The sequence below is a fragment of the Mobula birostris genome, chromosome 2, assembly GCF_030028105.1.
Source record: "Mobula birostris isolate sMobBir1 chromosome 2, sMobBir1.hap1, whole genome shotgun sequence".
NCBI lineage: Eukaryota > Metazoa > Chordata > Chondrichthyes > Myliobatiformes > Myliobatidae > Mobula > Mobula birostris.
In genome coordinates this window covers 7,860,457-7,878,788 of record NC_092371.1, presented here as the reverse complement: position 1 = coordinate 7,878,788, position 18,332 = coordinate 7,860,457, and the positions used below count along the sequence as shown (strand labels likewise).

The 18,332-nt window shown below is 46.9% G+C and overlaps 1 protein-coding gene across 2 annotated transcripts in view; it reads left to right on the top strand.

The window, feature by feature from the left end:
• LOC140211900 (ubiquitin-conjugating enzyme E2 Q1) overlaps window positions 1-13,302 on the top strand; it is a 104,235-nt gene extending 90,933 nt beyond the window's left edge. Inside the window, exons 9-13 of one of the 2 annotated variants that reach the window (XM_072282090.1) lie at window positions 279-337; window positions 4,878-4,926; window positions 6,617-6,721; window positions 11,678-11,744; window positions 12,770-13,302. In XM_072282090.1, the coding sequence (XP_072138191.1) occupies window positions 279-337; window positions 4,878-4,926; window positions 6,617-6,721; window positions 11,678-11,744; window positions 12,770-12,801 (312 nt within the window). In that variant the 3' untranslated portion in view covers window positions 12,802-13,302. The remainder of the gene's footprint in view (window positions 1-278; window positions 338-4,877; window positions 4,927-6,616; window positions 6,722-11,677; window positions 11,745-12,769) is intronic. The other variant, XM_072282095.1, reaches the window with a different exon arrangement.
• Window positions 13,303-18,332: the final 5,030 nt, after the last annotated feature.

Sequence of the window (18,332 nt, the reverse complement as noted above, 5' to 3'; positions counted from 1 at the left end):
ATAAAACAAAAGCGATTCTGTGACATACTCTGGTCCCAGACCAGTGAGAGCAAATTTAGCATGTGGCTTGCAGGCTGGTTACCAATGAGCTGTGAAGTGGTCACCCAGTCTCTGCTCTTCCTCAGCGTAGCCAGCTACTACGATCTGCAAGAAATCGAAGTGAATTGCTACCGGTCTTGGATGGAGGGGAATCTGTATGTGGGCTGTGGAGACGCGCTTTTTCATCTGGGAAATGGGGTACTGAGTGAATATTAACAGATCTCTTGTTGCCTCCCCAGGATAATTTCCCATTCGACCCACCCTTTGTACGGGTTGTATCTCCAGTGCTCTCAGGAGGGTGAGTAACAGCTACCTCTGTTGTATTCCCTTAAGTCTTGTACTTTTCCAGGGAAATTATCCCAGCAGGAATTGAACGTTTAAAAAAAACATTAGGACAGGATAATGACAGATTAGTAGGATGTGTGCTGAACTCAGGAAAATGAGATCAGAATAGAAATGAGGTTCTGCAGATACTGGAAATCCAGAGTAGCGCACTCAAAATGCTGGAGGAATTCAATATGTCAGGCAGCATCAATGGAGAGGAATAAAGAGTCTAAAGTTTCGGGCCGAGATCCTGATGGTGGACCAAAACGTTGACTCTTCGTTCTTCTCTGTAGATGCTGCCTGGCCTGCTGAGATCCTCCAGCTTTTGGTGTAGGTAGTTTGATTGCATCTTGGCCACCATGGACGAGTTAAACCATAGGGTGTATTTCTATAAGCTATGAAGCCAGTGAGGTACTGGAGCCCATTTCATCTCTTGGGGTGCTAGCAATGATGGGCCCCAATCCTAACACTTAACAGAGACTTCTGGTATGATTCTGGGCAGTGTCTTTACAAGACTGGTGACACCAGCCATTATCAATAATCTTCAGAGATTGTCTGCCTGGCGTCAGTGGTCGCATAACCAGGACTTGTGATGTGCACCGGCTTCTCATACGACCGTCCACACCTGCTCCCATGACCCAGATCAGGGGGAGGGGCTAAGCAGGTGCTACACCTTGCCCAAGGGTGACTCGCAGGCTAGCGAAGGGAAGGATTGTTATCAATCAAACTGGGCAAAGGATCGATGAGGTGACTAGATTGGTCCCCGCCAAGGGGCTAAACTTCACTCTAGTCCCCGCCAAGGGGCCAAACTTCGCTCTGGTGCCCAGAGCTTATCAGACTATGTTGGCGGAGTAGAGTATGCAATCCAAAAGCTCCCGCCGGATACTGCAGAGAAGGTAAGGATAGAGGTCTACGTAGCCTTGCAAAGGGCTGTTTTACAGACACCAACATTACAGAAGGAGAGTGACTGGCCCACCAGGCACTACAGCGAAATCCAGCCATCATGATTTTACCAGCGGACAAAGGAAATGCGACGGTTCTGATGTCCTCCAAGGAATACCACAGGAAAGTCCAACACATTCTGGATGATCCCGCCTGCAGAGGTCTTATTGTAGGATCCTGCGGAGTCAACTGTCAGGATAATCTCTCTTTTTACTGAAGAAATCCAGACTGCCAGCAGACATGCGCAAGACACTTCTGCCTCAGGTGCTGGTACCACCAAGACTTTACGGGCTCCCTGAGACACACAAGGAGGGTTCCCCCCCCTCCCGAGGCCTATCATCAGTGGGATAGATCCACTGACTTGCTACCTCACTATGCCTTTAACGACCATGATGTCTCTCTTTGTTGGGGGCTGTGAGCATCACATCACAAACTTCATAAGATCATAAGGTAGAAGAGCAGAAGTAGGCCATTCAGCCCATCAAGTCCGCTCCACCATTCAGTCATGAGCTGATCCAATTCTTCCAGTCATGCCCACTTCCCTGCCTTCTCCCCATACCCTTTGATGCCCTGGCTAATCAAGAACCTATCTATCTCTGCCTTAAATACACCCAATGACTTGGCCTCCACAGCTGCCCATGGCAACAGATTCCACAGATTTACCACCCTCTGACTAAAGTAATTTCTCCGCATCTCTGTTCTTAAAGGACGTCCTTCAATCCTGAAGTCATGCCCTCTTGTCCTAGAATCCCTTACCATGGGAAGTAATTTTGCCATATCTATCTGTTCAGGTCTTTTAACATTTGGAATGTCTCTATGAGATCCCCCCCTCATTCTCCTGAACTCCAGGGAATACAGCCCAAGAGCTGCCAAACATTCCTCATACGGTAACCCTTTCATTCCTGGAATCATTCTTGTGAATTCTTGTGAATCTTCTCTGAACCCCCTCCAATGTCAGTATATCCTTTCTAAAATGAGCCCAAAACTGCACACAATACTCCAAGTGTGGTCTCATGAGTGCCTTATAGAGCCTCAACATCTCATCCCTGCTCTTATATTCGATATCTCCTTTCCTTCCTAATGACCTGACCGACTTCGATAACCAACATCCAGCTGAAACCGGAGGACGTAATGGTCAGTTTCAACATGGTGTCCCTGTTCACTAGAGTTCCCACTAAGGACAGCTTGGCCTTCCTGGAGTCAAGGTTTGATAAGGATTCCACTGACCTCTTTGAACACACCTTTACATCAACGTACTCCCTCTATAAGGGGAACTACCATGAACAAACAGATGTAGTGGCCATGGAACCACCCTTGTCACTGGCTATTGCTAATCCCTACATGGAGGACTTTGAGGAAGGGGCTCTGAGTTCATCGTCCTTGCGCCTGAAATGCTTCTTCAGGTCCATCAGTGACACCTTCGTAGTGTGGCCTCATGGACTCCAGGCACTCCTAACAGTTCCACGACCATCTGAACAGCACATATCCAAACATTCAATTTACGATGTAGATGGAGAAGAATGTTGCCTCCTGTTCCTGGACCTTCTAATACGACAGAAACTGGATGGTAGCCTCAGGCATGGTGTCCATCGAAAACCCACTCACACAGACTTGTACCTCAATAATAACAGTCACCATCACGCCTCCCAATGTAGAGCTGTTCTTTCTACTTTGATTGTGTGAAAACTACTTTGGACCCGGAGAGTCTCCACAAAGAAATAAGACGATTATGCACGGTGTTCCTAGAGAAAGGCTCAAGGTGAAGGAAATCAATCCAGCCTTTAAAAGGGCCGACGGAGAAACCAGGAAACCTAACAACGAGGAGGAACCTAGCGCTACTGCCTGTCTTCCCTATATTTCCACCGTTTCTGGAAGGATGGCCAGGATGTTGAAGAAATACCGGATTAATACCATCCACAAACCCATAAGGAAGGTCAGATCGCAGCTTGTGCAGGTCAAAGATGACCTGGGACTCGGGTCGACTGGGGTTTATAGGATTCCCTGTGAATGCGGAGCAGCGTATATCGGCCAGACGGGACGCACGGTGGAAACCTACATCAAGGAGCAGAGGAAGTGTATCTGTTTGGGCTATCAGGAGAAATCGATGGCAGCAAAACATTGCATTCACAATGGCCGTAGGAGTTGATGGCAGAAAACTACCGTGCTGGGCCAATGGCTTTTGGGACTGAATAGTGACGGAAGCCATTGAAATCAAACTTGAGAAGAAGAACTTTAACAAAAATGAAGGTCTCTCTCTCTCTAAATAAGAACTGGAATTCAATTGCGAACAAGGTGGGAGAATAGAAACTTGATTGGATGAGGACTTAACCAATCAGGAGGAACAGACTACAGGGGTATAAATACCACCGGACTAGACATGCCTGGGCATCATCCCTGATGAAGATGGCAGAGTCTGTCATCAAAACATCAGTTAAAAACAATACCTGTACCCGGCTAGAAGTATTATTATTAATTATACACTCAGTGGACACTTTATTAGGTACACCTTGATACCCAGTTTGGTCTTCTGCTGCCGTAGCCCATCCTTTACAAGGTTCGACGTGTTGTGCGATCAGAGATGCTCTTCTGCACACCACTGTTGTAATGCATGGTTATTTGAGTTACTGTTGCCTTCCTGTCATCTTGAGCCAGTCTGGCTGTTCTCCTCCAACCTCTCTGATTAACAAAGCCTTTTTCCCCACAAACCTGCTGCTCACTGGATGTTTTTTTGTTTTTCACATCATCCTCTGTGAACTCTGGAGACTGTTGTGCGTGAAAATCCCAGGACGTCAGCAGTTTCTGAGATACTCAAACCACCCTGTCTGGCACCAACAAGCATTCCATAGTCAAAAATCACTTGGATCACATTTCTTCCCCATTCTGATGTTTGGTCTGAATAACAACTGAACCTCTTGACCATGTCTGCGTGCTTTTATACACTGAGCTGCTGCCACATGGGCTAATTAGACATTAGATTAGGTAAATTTATATTTACAGTAACAAGCAGGTGAACAGGTGCCTGGTCCTGCGTGCGCACTCTTTTTACGGGCTGTTCCACTCCTCGGAAACCTCTAATCCTTCCAGATTTGGAATGACTTTATTCCCTATTTTCATTTCCCCCCCCCACCCCACCCCACCTCTATGCCTATACCATTATCGTGTTGAACCCATGATCAAGGCTGACAGTATGGAGGGTGTTTGACAGTCGCTGCCTATTCATATTCCCAGGCAAAATCTCCTCTCTGCACAGGTAGGAGTGTAAATTTAACAAGAATTGACCAGCCAAGTTCCCTGAACAACAATTCTCAGTGCAAATATGCCCAAAGGTAGTTTTGTTTTTAAAAGTATTTTTTGATAATAAACTGGTTGTTCATCTTGCTGGCCGGCTAACTTTTGTACACACATCATTGTACGTTAAGATAACTGGCTCAATGCGGAGGCCTCAGGGGCTTACAACAGCTAAACGCCTGCAAGGTGTTCTGAGTTGCTGCCTGCTGAGAGATGATTTTTTTTTCCCTTCCCAATACCTCAGACTTGCTATTTGATTTTTTCTTTCCTCTCTTTGTCTACAGATATGTCCTTGGAGGGGGAGCAATTTGCATGGAACTGCTAACGAAACAGGTGAGGAGGCAGCGTGTTTTATGAGTAAACCCACCACGAGGTTGTGGCAGAAACTATACTCCTCCTCTAAGACATTTCAGCATGCAGAATATGTGTTGTGTGTGTCCTCGTTATTCCCGTCACAGTTCGAATCTCCGTCTCTGCCACTACAACCCAACGTTATCTAACAGTACAGCTCAGGAACAGACCCTTCGTCCTTTGTGCCAAACTACTGAAGCTCAACACCTAATGCCTTCACACGATCCCTATCCCCCATTCCCTGTCCATTCATCTGCCTATTTTAACAGCTTTACAAGCACTTCCATCATATTTGCTTCTAACATCACCCCAGGCAGCCTGTTCAAAGCACCTACCACTCTGTTTCAAAACCTCGTCCGGCACAAAACACCATACAGGCCCTTCGGCCCGCTGTGTTTAGCCTATTCTATGATCAATTTAACCCTTTGCTCCGAAATAACCCATAGCCTTCCATTTTCCTTTCATCCATGTGGCTATCTCTAACAGTCCTGAATGTATCAGCCTCTGCATCCATCTTGGCAGTGCGTTACCTCTCTGTGTGTATATTTTTTAAAAACCTGCCTCTGCCATCTCCCTTAAACTTTCCTCTGTTCACCTTCAGATACTCTTAGGTAGGTACACGGAGGTTAGGAAAACAGAGGGCTATGCGGCAGGGTAACTCTAGGCAGTTTCTAGAGTAGGTTACATGGTCGGTACAATATTGTGGGCCGAAGGGCCTGTAATGTGCTGTAGATTTCTATCTTCTAAAATATGCCCCCTCAGATTCGCCATGTCTCCCCTGGGTAAAAGGCGCTGGCTGTCCACTCTATCTGACCCCCTCACAATCTTATCAGGGATCAACTTTATTCACCATATACCTTTACTTGTATTAGGAATTTGCTGTGTTGGCGTGACGTGCAACCAAAAGCAGCATTCAGCAATTATAAAGAATTATATAAAGTTAGAGATGAAAGTGCTGATGTGGAATAAAATGTGCGTGAATACATAAATACCAACATATATTTATAATGTTAACAGCATCATAAAGAGTTTTTTTAAATGTTTATAATGCAGTGCAGTTACGGAGGATAATAGATAGAGGGGAGTGTGGTTGATCAGACGAAGAACCTTTAAAGATGCATCTCTAACAAGGAACCTCCCATTCTCCTTCACCCTATAGAGAAGGGCTTTAGCTCATTCAACCTTTCTTCGAAAGACATCTTTAACTTTCTCAAAATTTACACTTTACACATGTCTCTCATGTCCCTCGTGGCTTCTCGCGTCTGTAGGCCTCAAGCCTCTTCTGCATCTTTTTCCTCTTTCTTTCTTCATTTGCCCATCTCCACCTTGTGTTTATAAACCTTATCTCCTCCCATCCTCAGGTTTTTGGTGGGGGTGGGTGGTGTAGAGCAGTGATAGAGAATTTCAGAGATCCTGTATCCCAGGAGTTCCCAACCTGGGTTGAGCAGACCCCTCGGTTAATGGTAGCAGTCTATAGCATAAAAAGGGTTAGGAACCCTTCCTACCCTCTGAGAAGATGCTTCTACCCACATCAGTTTTAAATGACCGGTTCCTTGTAACTATGCCCTCTTGTCCATGAGTGTCCTGTAGCCTATGCCACCATTACTGCATTCTGCCCCGACCAGCGCCCGTTCAGAGTCATTAACGTTTTGCCTGTCGACCTTTCACCCAGGGCTGGAGCAGCGCCTACTCCATCGAGTCCGTCATTATGCAGATCAGTGCAACGCTGGTGAAAGGGAAAGCGAGGATTCAGTTCGGGGCCAATAAGGTAAGGGAGGTATGGATCAAAGAGCTTGCGGGTCATCTTGCACGCGTCAGTTCCTCTTGCTTCACTGAGGCCGTCAAAGGTTGCGTAGATTCATGATGTCATCTTAAACTTGACAAGGTTCTATAGGTGTAGAGTGGAGAGTATTCCAGCTGGTTGTATCACAGCTGATACAGACATACCAACACCCAGGAACAGAAAATGGTAGATACTGTCCAGTCCATCACAGGAAAACCCTCCCCTACAGTGAGCCTTACCAGTGCCACAGGAAAGCAACATCCATCATCAAGGACCCCCACCATCCAGGCCATGCTCCCTTCCTGTCTACTAACATCGGGTAGCAAGTACGAGAGCCTCACACCACCGGCTTCAGGAGCATGTATTAACCCTCAGCAATCAGGCTCCTGAACTGGCGTGGATAACATCACTCACCTCAACTCTGAACTGACTCCAAAACCTACAGGATCTCTTTGAAGGATTCTACAACTCGTGTTCTCATTATTTGTGCAGTTTGTCTTTAATATGTTGGTTGTTTGACAGTCTTTATGTATGGTTATTTTCATAAATTCTATTGTATTTCTTTATTTTCCTGTAAATGCCTGCAGGAAAATTAATCTCAAGGTAGTATATACACTCAGTGGCTACTTTATTAGGTACACTCGTCCACCTCATTAATGCAAATATCTAATCAGCCAATCATGTGACAGATACTCAATGTACAAGAACATCAGACGTGGTCAACAGCTTCAGTTGTTGTTCAGTCCAAACATCAGATGGGGGGAAGAAATGTGATCTAAGTGACTTTGACTGTGGAACGATTGTTGGTGCCAGATGGGGTGGTTTGAGTAACTCAGAAACTGCCGATTTCCTCAGATTTTCATGCACAACAGTCTCCAGCGTTCATAGAGAATGGTATGAGAAACAAAAACATCCAGTGAGCGGTAGTTCTGGGGGTGAAACTGCCTTGTTATTGAGAGAGGTCAGAGGAGAATGGCCGGACTGGTTCAAGCTGACAGGAAGGCGACAGGAACTCAAATAACAGCAGTGGTGTGCAGAAGTATGTAGATGGGCTACAGCAGCAGAAGACAACAGCCATGCACTCAATGGCCACTTTATTGGGTACAGGAGGTAACTCATAAAAAGGCCACTGAGTGTGCATACTTCCAACAACAGATCTACATTACCTTTGATCCTTAAGCTGTGGCTGTTTTTTTGCTGTGGACACTGCAGTGATATTGTGGATCTACATGCAACACAAGCTTACCAATTTAATTGTTCTAGCTTTGAGGAATCCTCCACTGGGATCCACTCTCTCCAGAGCCGTGTGGGGTCTGGCTACTCACTCGCCCTCCTAATCCAGCACCATTCGGTCTGCAGACTGTGGCAATTCAGGATCAGCTGATGGCTGGCTCCCTGGCACAGGCAGTCCATGGGTTACAGAAGAGTTCCGTTCCAAGAACTGTTCATAAGCCGACTTCTCCCCAAGTCAGGAACAGATTTTTGCTATAGCTCGCCATGCCGTGTCCCTCCCAGGGGTTCCCAACCAGGGATCCACGGACCCCTGGCTTACTGGTATTGGTCCATGGCATGAAAATAAAAGTCGAGAGCCTCTGCTCACTTCAGTTCAAGTTTATTGTCATTCAACCATACGCACATATACAGCTCAATGAAACATCGTTCACCTGGAATCAAGGTGCAAAACACCTCACATATAGTCACACACAGGGCATGCGGAGTCACTACCTTTATTTATCACCTGTACGTCAAAATAGCGAGATGTGTTGTTTGCGTCGCAACCAACGTGGTCTGAGGATGTGCTGGGGGTGGGGGGTGCAGCCCGCCAGTGTCGCCACACTTCCCGTACCCTCAGCTAACTAATCCTTAGCATGTGGGAGGAAACCCACACGGTCATGGGGAGAATGTGCAACTCTTTATAGATAGTGGGGGAATTTTCAGCTGGCACTGTAAAGCATTATGCTGACCGCCAAGCTACTATGCTTCCCCTTCAAGCTCGTTTATTGTCATCTGCCTGTACATACAGACAACCAAACTAAACAATGTTCCTCTGGGCTACAGTGCACCCACAACACATTTTCAGAAGGCGCTTGATAAGGTGACACATACGAGGCTGCTTAACAAGGTAAAATCCTATGGCGTTACAGGAAAGATACTGGCAAGGATAGTGGAATGGCTAACAGGCAGGAGACAGCGAGTGGGAATAAAAGGAGCCTTTTCTCGTTGGCTGCATGTGACTAGTGGTGTTCCTCAGGGTCAGTATTGGGACCACTACTTTTCACATTGTTTGTCAATGATTTAGATAATGGAATTGATGACTTTGTGGCAAAGTTTGCGGATGATACAGAGATAGGTAGAGGGGTTAGTAGTGCTCAGGAAGCAATGCGAGTGTAGTAGGACCTAGACAATTTGGAAGAATGGGCAAAAAAGGTGACAGATGGAATACAGTGTTGGGAAATGTGTGATAATACATTTTGGTAAAAGGAACAATATTGCGGACTATTATCTAAATGGGGAGAAAATTCAAACATTAGAAGTGGGAGTCCTTCTGCCAGACTTCCAGAAGGTTGAGTCTGTGGTTAAGAGGCAAATGCAATAATAGCATTTATTTCAAGGGGAATAGAATATAAAAGCAAGCAGATGGTGCTGAGCCTTTATAAGACATTAGTCAGGCCACACTTGGAGTACTGTCAACAGTTTTGGGCCCCATATCTCAGAAAGGATGTGTTGTCTTTGGAAAGAGTCCAGAGGAGGTTCACGAGGATGATTCCAGGAATGAGGAGCGTTTGGCAGCTTTGGGCCTGTACTCACTGGAATTTAGAAGAGCGGAGGGGGGAATCTCATTGAAACCTACCAAATGTTGAAAGGACTAGATAAGGTGGATGTGGAGAGGATGCTTCCTGTGATGGGGGTATCCAGCACTGGAAGGCTCAGCATCAAAATGGAGGGGTGACCTTTTAGAACAGAGGTAAGGAGGAATTTTTTTAGCTGAAGAGTAGTGAATCTGTGAAATGCTCTGCTACAGACTGCGGTGGAGGCCAATTTCATGGGTATATTTAAGGCAGAAGTTGATAGTTTCCTGATTGGTCAGGGCATCAAAGGATGTGGTGAGAATGCAGGTATACGGGGTTGAGTGGGATCCAGGATCAGCCATGATGGAATAGCAGAGCGGACTCGATGGGCTGAATGGACTAATTCTGCTCCTATGTCTTATGGTCTTGTATCACACACAGCACATTAAACAAAATATTACCGCAGAGAAGTTAATAAAATATAATTCAAAGTGCATATATTGCACAGCACAGGTAAACAGTATGTTAAACAGCTTGCTGTCCTGGTGACGAGATCTCAATGATGACATGATATTCACTAATCTTAAAGCCCTGCGGAAGAAGCAGTTTCCCTGTCTGGCCATCCTAGTCCTGATGCTCCTGTGCTTCCTTCCTAACAGTAGTGGGACCAAAGAGATTGGGGAATGCGTGGTAGGGATCCTCAATTTGTCCGAAATGCTCCCGGCAAATGTCTCAAATCGGGGAGAGGGAAAGCTCGATGATCCTCTTGGCAGGTTCTATTACCCTCTGTTGGGTCTTACAGTCCAGTGCCTTGTAGCTTCCATACCACATGATGGTGCTCCTGAGAGAAGATCTCCTCAAAGTTCCCCTTAAATATTTCATCTTTCACCCTAAACCTATGAGCTCTAGTTCAAGCCACAGCCATCCCAGAATCGCTAGTTCCAGTCTCATCCAGCCTGAGGAGGAAAAGGCCGCAAGCATTCACCCTGTCCGCCACCCTCATCAGTTTAGATTTTCGTTTCGTAGGTGTCTGCCGTACCCAAACTGTCCTATTTCCCACGGCAGTGGCCCAACTTCACTCACTGGTAAACACTTGGGAATGTCCAGTAGTTGTAAGAGGTCTCACAGAAGCGAGATCTTTTCAGCACCCCACCCCCCAGGAGCACATCTACAAGGATGGTTGGCACGAGAAAGCAGCATCCCTCGTGAAGGACCCCCCCCCCATCTGGGCCATGGGCTCTTCACACTGCCACCATTGGGAAGGAGGTAGGAGGTACAGGAGCCTTGGGTCCCACACCACCAGGATCAGGAATAGTTATCACCCCTCATCCATCAGGCTCCTAAACCAGCGTACATCAACACTGAACTGATTTCCACAACCTATGGACACATTTAAAGTTTTCAACTGCTCACGTTCTCAGTGTTGTGTGTGTGTGTATACATTTGTACAGTTTGCTTTCATTTGCACATTGATTGTTTGCCAGTCTTTGTGTTGTTTTTCATAAATTCTCCTGTATTTCTTTGTTCTACTGTGAGTTACAGCCTTCGGGGTTTTACCTGGAATGCAGTTCTGGTCTCCATACTTCAGGAAGGATATACTGGCTTTGGAGGCAGTGCAGAGGAGGTTCACCAGGTTGATTGCAGAGATGAAGGGGTTAACCTATGAGGAGAGATTGAGTGTCCTGGGACTGTACTCTCTGGAGTTCAGAAGAATGAGCGGAGATCTTATAGAAACATACAAAATTTTGAAAGGGATAGATAAGATAGAAGTAGGAAAGTTATTTCCATTGGTAGGTGAGACTAGAACTAGCGGACATTGCCTTAAGATTTAGGATGGAGATGAGGAGAAACTGTTTTTCCCAGAGAGTGGTGAATCTGTGGAATTCTCTGCCCAGGGAAGCAGTGGAGGCTTCCTCACTAAATATATTTAAGGAACAGTTAGATATTTTTTACACAGAAGGGGAATTAAGGGTTATGAGGAAAAGGCAGGTAGATGGAGCTGAGTTTACGGACAGATCAGCCATGATCTTATTGAATGGCGGGGCAGGCTCGATGGGCCGGATGGCCTACTCCTGCTCCTATTTCTTATGTTCTTATGTATAATAGTGACATACATGTACTTTGCACTTTGAACTTCTAAAGCATGTGTTCTTCCTTTCAGTCACAGTACAGCCTGACCAGAGCACAGCAGTCCTACAAATCGCTGGTCCAGATTCACGAGAAAAATGGTATGAATTGCAGACCGTAAACTTCGAGAGTCAGGCATTAGTGTGTCTCTGGTGCAGTCAGCGCCTCTGGCAGGGATACAGGGTTATTACAGCTTAGTGTTCCTGCATGCCAAGCCTTAGAGTGGGTGTCGGTGGGGTATCTGACGGCTGTAAGCATCGATGCGAAACACTGATCATTTTGAGATGATTGGGTTCGATGGCACAGGCTTAAGCCTTTTAATCCAGCCACTGCTGCACTGCTGTGTGTAAAGTGAAGAGTACAGATATGGAAGAAAACGTGCAAGAATATCAGCATATGTTTCCAATGTAACCAGCATTATGAAAAGTGGTTTAAAGTATTTACAGAGGTGGGTGGGAAGGGGAGTTGATCAGAGTCCACTGGGGGCCAAAGAATACAGAATGTTTTGGCATTAGAGGATAGTGTATGCGCGTGTGAAGGGAAAACGGGGCTTGTTTTCCTGTTGTTCTGTTGCTTGTTGTGTTCTGTGTTGTCCTGCTGGTATCCTGGGCGTGCTATGCTGACACTGGAAGCATGGCGGGCTTGCGGGCATTCCCCAGCCCACCCAGGCGGCACATTTCGCTTTATGCCCCGACGTACACGTGATGAATAAACTTGAATCAAAGCTTTTGGGATTCTGCACGGTCGCAGTGGCTGCCACGGTAGGGCCTCTGTCAGCGTGACGGTATTACGGCTCGAGGCGTCGGAGTTGCGAGTTCAATCCCAGGGTCCTGTGTAAGGAGTCTGTACGTGGAATGTGCGGGTTCACTCCCGCTGTCTAAAGACCCACCAGTTAGTAGGTTAATTGGTCACTGTAAATTGTCTTGTGATTAGACTGGGGTCCAGTCTGGGTTTGTGGGGTTGCTGGTCGCCCAGCTCAAAGTGTTGGAGGGGCTGCATTGCTCGATAAATACACTCACAAGGGTCACTACTGCATTTGCGAATGAGCTGACTGTAGATTGACGTTAGCTCCGGGAGCAGGCGCTGTATAGTCTGATCTACCATTTTGAGTTCTTTATTCCCACAGGTTGGTATACCCCGCCCAAGGAAGATGGCTAACAGTGACAGACGTCCTGTGCTTCAGGACCAATTACGCTGCATCAGTCGGGAAAAAAAAAAACTCCATTTTATCAGTAGCTGCCTCTTCCCCTGTGAGACGAACGGGCTTTGGCCGGAACATCGGATCATACACTTACTATAAAATAAAACCTGTATATACAAGTATACATCTGTACACTCACGGACAAATACTGCAAACTTCTTCTCTGTTGCCAGGCCCAATTCCTGGGCTCCTGCTCTCGCAGACTCTTAAATCCACCTCATGTAAACTGGATTTTGAATAGATTCCGATCAATTTTGCATCTAGTTTTTTTTTTTGTTTCACTTTGGTCCCCCCCTCCCTTCCCACTTCACTCTAACGAGGCATCAATGTGGACGTTTAATTTATTTTTTTCTTCTTCACATGCACCTTTTTTTTTCTCTTTTTGTTTAAAATGTATGCTGGTTTTGTGAAGATGTGTAACTTTCTGAAACAATAATTACAGTTTATTAATGACTGCAGCCTTTTTGTTTCCCGGCCTGTCACTGGCTTGTTCCCTAGTGTATGTAATATGTTCTGTGATTGGTAGAAGGGCTGGGGGTGGCCACCATGGGGACTTGCTAATGATTTAGATTTATTTATCACATGTACAGCGAAACATACAGTGAAATGCATCGTTTGTGTTTTGTTTATTTATATAAGTAGCGATACAGAGCGGAGTAGGCTCTTTTGGCCTTTCGAGTCCCAGCAATCCCTGACGACCCCAGTTTAACCCCAACACAATCACGGGACAGTTTACAATGACCAGTTGGCCTACCTGGTACGTCTTTGGACTGTGGGAGGAAGCTGGAGTGCTGGGAGAAAACACACGCATTCCACAGGGGAGTGACTCCTTGCAGAGGACGCTGGAATTGAACTCTGAACTCCAACGCCCCAAGCTGTAATGGCGCCGTGCTAACCACTACGCCACCGTGGCGCGCCCCCCCCAGGTTCTTAACAACCAACAATGCCAAGGACGTGCTGCGGCAGCCGGTAAGTGTTGCAGTGTACCCGCTCAGTGGGGTGTGATCGCAGGCGATGATGGTCGTTCAAAGGATCGTTTCACACCGACTGGACTCATTGCTGCTGCAAGACGCAGTGAAAGGCTGGTAGAAGGTGGATGTATTGCCAGCTTTCAGAGAACACATTTGATTTTGCAGTTAACTCATTTGCCTGTGAACAGGCAAAAACTTACCCATTTTAAAAACTTTGGCAGGAAATTCCAGAACTTGAGGTCCTGGTGTCACTTTGGTAGGAGCAAATCAGAGCCGGTGCAAGAATGGTTGGTTCTGAGGGGAGTCCGGACCCGGTGCGTCAGAGGAGAATTTCACGGGAAGATAAGTACATTAAACTTGAGATTGTGTTTGACTGGCGGCATCATGGGGGTGGGTGACTGTTTCCATCGGGGACAGATGAACAGAACTGAAAAATGAAGGTAGGTAATCCCACCAGGATTGAGGAAGGAGGCTTCTGTAAATTGTGCAGGGAAGGGAGAAGGATCGTCTCTTCACAGTTGAGCAATTTAACAGCAATGGTGCCTGGATGTAACATCAAACTTTAAATTCTGCTCATGAAGATGAACTTGGAAAATTGAAATAGTTATAGTCATACTTTATTGATCCCGGGGGAAATTGGTTTTCATTACAGTTGCACCATAAATAATAAATAGTAATATGTAAATTATGCCAGGAAATAAGTCCAGGACAAGCCTATTGGCTCAGGGTGTCTGACCCTCCAAGGGAGGAGTTGTAAAGTTTGATGGCCACAGGCAGGAATGACTTCCTATGATGCTCTGTGTTGCATCTCGGTGGAATGAGTCTCTGGCTGAATGTACTCCTGTGCCCACCCAGCACATTATGTAGTGGATGGGAGATATTGTCCAAGATGACATGCAACTTGGACAGCATCCTCTTTTCAGACACCACCGTGAGAGAGTCCAGTTCCATCCCCACAACATCATTGGCCTTACGGATGAGTTTGTTGATCCTGTTGGCGTCTGCTACCCTCAGCCTGCTGCCCCAGCACACAACAGCAAACATGATAGCACTGGCCACCACAGACTCGTAGAACATCTTCAGCATCTACTCTCACCCCCAACCTTTCCCTGTACTTACTGTTTCATTCCCCCCCTCCAACACCCTCCGTACACATCAGTGCCACTACTCCAACTTTACCCCTCTCCACAATGTCACTTCTGTCTCCCCTCCCAATGCTACCCATTCCCTATCCCCACAGTGACCCCTCCCCATCTCTTCCCCGTCCCACTCCTCTTCCTGACCACTCCCACACCCCCCTCAGTGCCCCTACTCTCTCCTCTAACACTATCGTTTTCCCTCCTCTCTCCAACTCTACCCTGCCACACCCCCCCACCTTGCCCCTCACTCCCCAACCTTCCCTTCTTTCCCACATCCAGCCCTTCCTTTCCCACACACAGCTCCTCATTCCTCTCAAATCCTCTCCCCCGACTCTACCCCTTCCCACCACATCTCATTACTCCCCCCCCACTCCGAAACCATACCTCTTTTCTCACACTGCCTGCTCACTCCTCCAACCCCGTCCCCTCTTTCGAACTATACACCTCTTCCCACATCAGTCCCCCATAACCCTACCCCACTTCCTTCTCCCTCAACCCTACCCCTCTTTCTCACACATCCTAATCCTTCTAGCTCCTCCCTCAACCCTATCCCACTCCCACACACCCCTTTTCTACTTCCCCTCTGACCTCCAACCAGTCTCACCACCTATTCACTCCCCAGTCCTCACTCCCCTACACCCACACACCTACCCTCTTCCCCAGTTGTACCCCTCTTGCTGTACACCTCTTACTCCTCCCACTCCCCTCTCCCTATCCAACCCTACCCCTCTTCCCACACCCCTAATCCCCTCTCCCCACAGTCACACTAACACCATCCTTTCCCCAACCATATTCTTCCCTAACATCTTCCTCTTCCCCCCTCCCTCTCCTTCCAACCCATCTTCTAACTGATACCTTTCTTTGCCATACCAAAAGGTATGACATCTAAGTCTTGACACAAGTGATGCTGGAAGTCCAGAGAAACACACACAAAATGCAGGAGGAGCTCAGCAGGTCAGGCAGCACCTATGGAGGTGAATCAACAGCTGTCATTTCAGTCTTGAGACCCTTCATCGGGACTGGTCAAAAGTCTGGCAGGTTTGGGTTTCTGAGGGCTTGAAGTCATTCCTCAACCTCATGTTCCTGTACCATTCGGCTCCTAGTCAGGTATCGAGTGAGGAAGCTAGGTCTTTTAAAATGGACTTCTGCTAAAACTACCCTTGGCTCTAGTTCCAGGGAGATATTCCCAAACTCTCACAATTGAACATCAAAAACACAAAATAATCTGCAGATGCTGGGGTCAAAGCAACACTCACAACACACTGGAGGAACTCAGCAGGTCGGGCACAGGTCTTTTCCACGGATGCTGCCGGACCTGCTGAGTTCCTCCAGCGTGTTGTGAGTGTCACAATTGAACATCTTCATTTCTGGCACTGCCCTTCTCTAAAACCTCTAGTGCTATCACGTTCTGCTGCAATAGGCTGACAATATATAACTGTGGGGTCAACCATGGATGTTGTGTCCTAGCTGTCTACGTGATGCACAAACCAGGGCAATTTGATATAGAGAGCAAGCTGTTGCCCACACAGCAGGTTCCAAGCTGATGATTCCAAAGAAACAACAGAGACTATACACTTAGCACCAATATCGTCACAGGCGTTGAACTCAATGTAGGACTGCCTTAGGGACTTCAGCTCTGGATTTTTGCTCAGGCTTTGCTCCCACACCCTTCCCCATGGGTGGGTATAGCCGCAAGGCAGCCGTGGTTTGACATTAGAGTTTTCCTTCCCTTAGACGAGGGTTTCAACCTGAAACAATGACTGTTAATTCATTTCTATAGACGCTTCCTGATCTGAGTTCCTCCAGCATTTTGTGTGTTACTCTGAATTTCCAGCATCTGCAGAATCTCTTGTGTTTATGATCTCCCTGTCCACGTTCAATGACTTGACAGTGCAGGTGATGTCAACTCCCACCCCACCTTCTGGGACATGCACTCTTTGGTCCCTGTGTTCCGACCCCTCCCCTTGTTTGTTGTCCCCACTGCCACTTACCCATTTGACTGATCTTCCCGCAGTTCAAGACTTTCTTCCTCAGTTTCGAGCACCCTGACCATTTTGCTATCCTCGGCTGGTTTCTCGCTTGCGGGCCAGTTACTGATGAAACAAAGAACCTAGGGATTTAGTGCAAATGTCAGTACGTCAAGCCTTGCGGTCACAGGTACGCACCAACCATCACCTGCATCCCATCGCGAGGCAGAATTTTGAGAAGCAAAGAGGTTTACGGTGAGGCAGGAGGTGGGAAGAGAAGATCCCAATTTCTTACCCTCCCCCACCCCCATTCTCACCTGGTTTCTCACCTGCCAGGTAAACCTCCCCACCCCCACCTTATCCATAGTCATAGTCATACTTTACTGTTCCCGGGGGAAATTGGTTTTCGTTACAGTTGCACCATAAATAATAAATAGTAATAGAACCATAAATAGTTAAATAGTAATATGTAAATTATGCCAGTAAATTATGAAATAAGTCCAGGACCAGCCTATCGGCTCAGGGTGTCTGACCCTCCAAGGGAGGAGTTATAAAGTTTGATGGCCACAGGCAGGAATGACTTCCTATGACGCTCAGTGTTGCATCTTGGTGGAATGAGTCTCTGGCTGAATGTACTCCCGTGCCCACCCAGTACATTATGTAGTGGATGGGAGACATTGTCCAAGATGGCATGCAACTTAGACAGCTTATTCTGGTTTGTCCCCCCCGCCCAGCCCTCCCTTTCTATCCTGATGGCCCAAATCATTTACTGTTTATTCCCCTCTATAGATGCTGCCTGGCCTGCTGATTTTTGTCCAGCTTTTTTAATCTGCTGCTCAGAAGTCTATTTTGTTAATAAGTCAGATGGCTTGAGTATCAATTTCTCAAATTTCTGCCCCCTCCCCACTATTCTCTATTTTTCCATTCCCCATTCTGGTTACTCTCCCACCTGCCCATCACCACCCTCCTCCTCCCTTTCTTCCATGGCCCACTCTCTTCTCCTATTAGGTTCCCCCTTCTTCAGCCCTTTATCACCTCCACCTATTGAGTCCCAGCTTTTTTTTTACTTCGTCTCACCTTCTCCCTCACCTATCACCCACCAACGTGTTCTCCTTGCACTCTTCTGGGCTTCTTCCCTTTTCCTTCCTAGTCCCGGTGAAGGGTCTCAGCCTACAACAATGACTGCTTATTCATTTCCGTAGATGCTGCCTGGCTTGCTGAGTTTCTCCTGCATTTTGTGTGTGTTGGGAAGAGGAGGTTACACTGGATAGAGAAGGAAGTATTATGGGACGTGCATTTGAGATGAAACGGGGAAGTTTAAAGGAGACTTACTTGAAGGATAAACGCAAGAGATTCTGCAAATGCTGGAGGTCCAGAGCAGCACACAAAATGCTGGAGGAACTCGGCAGGT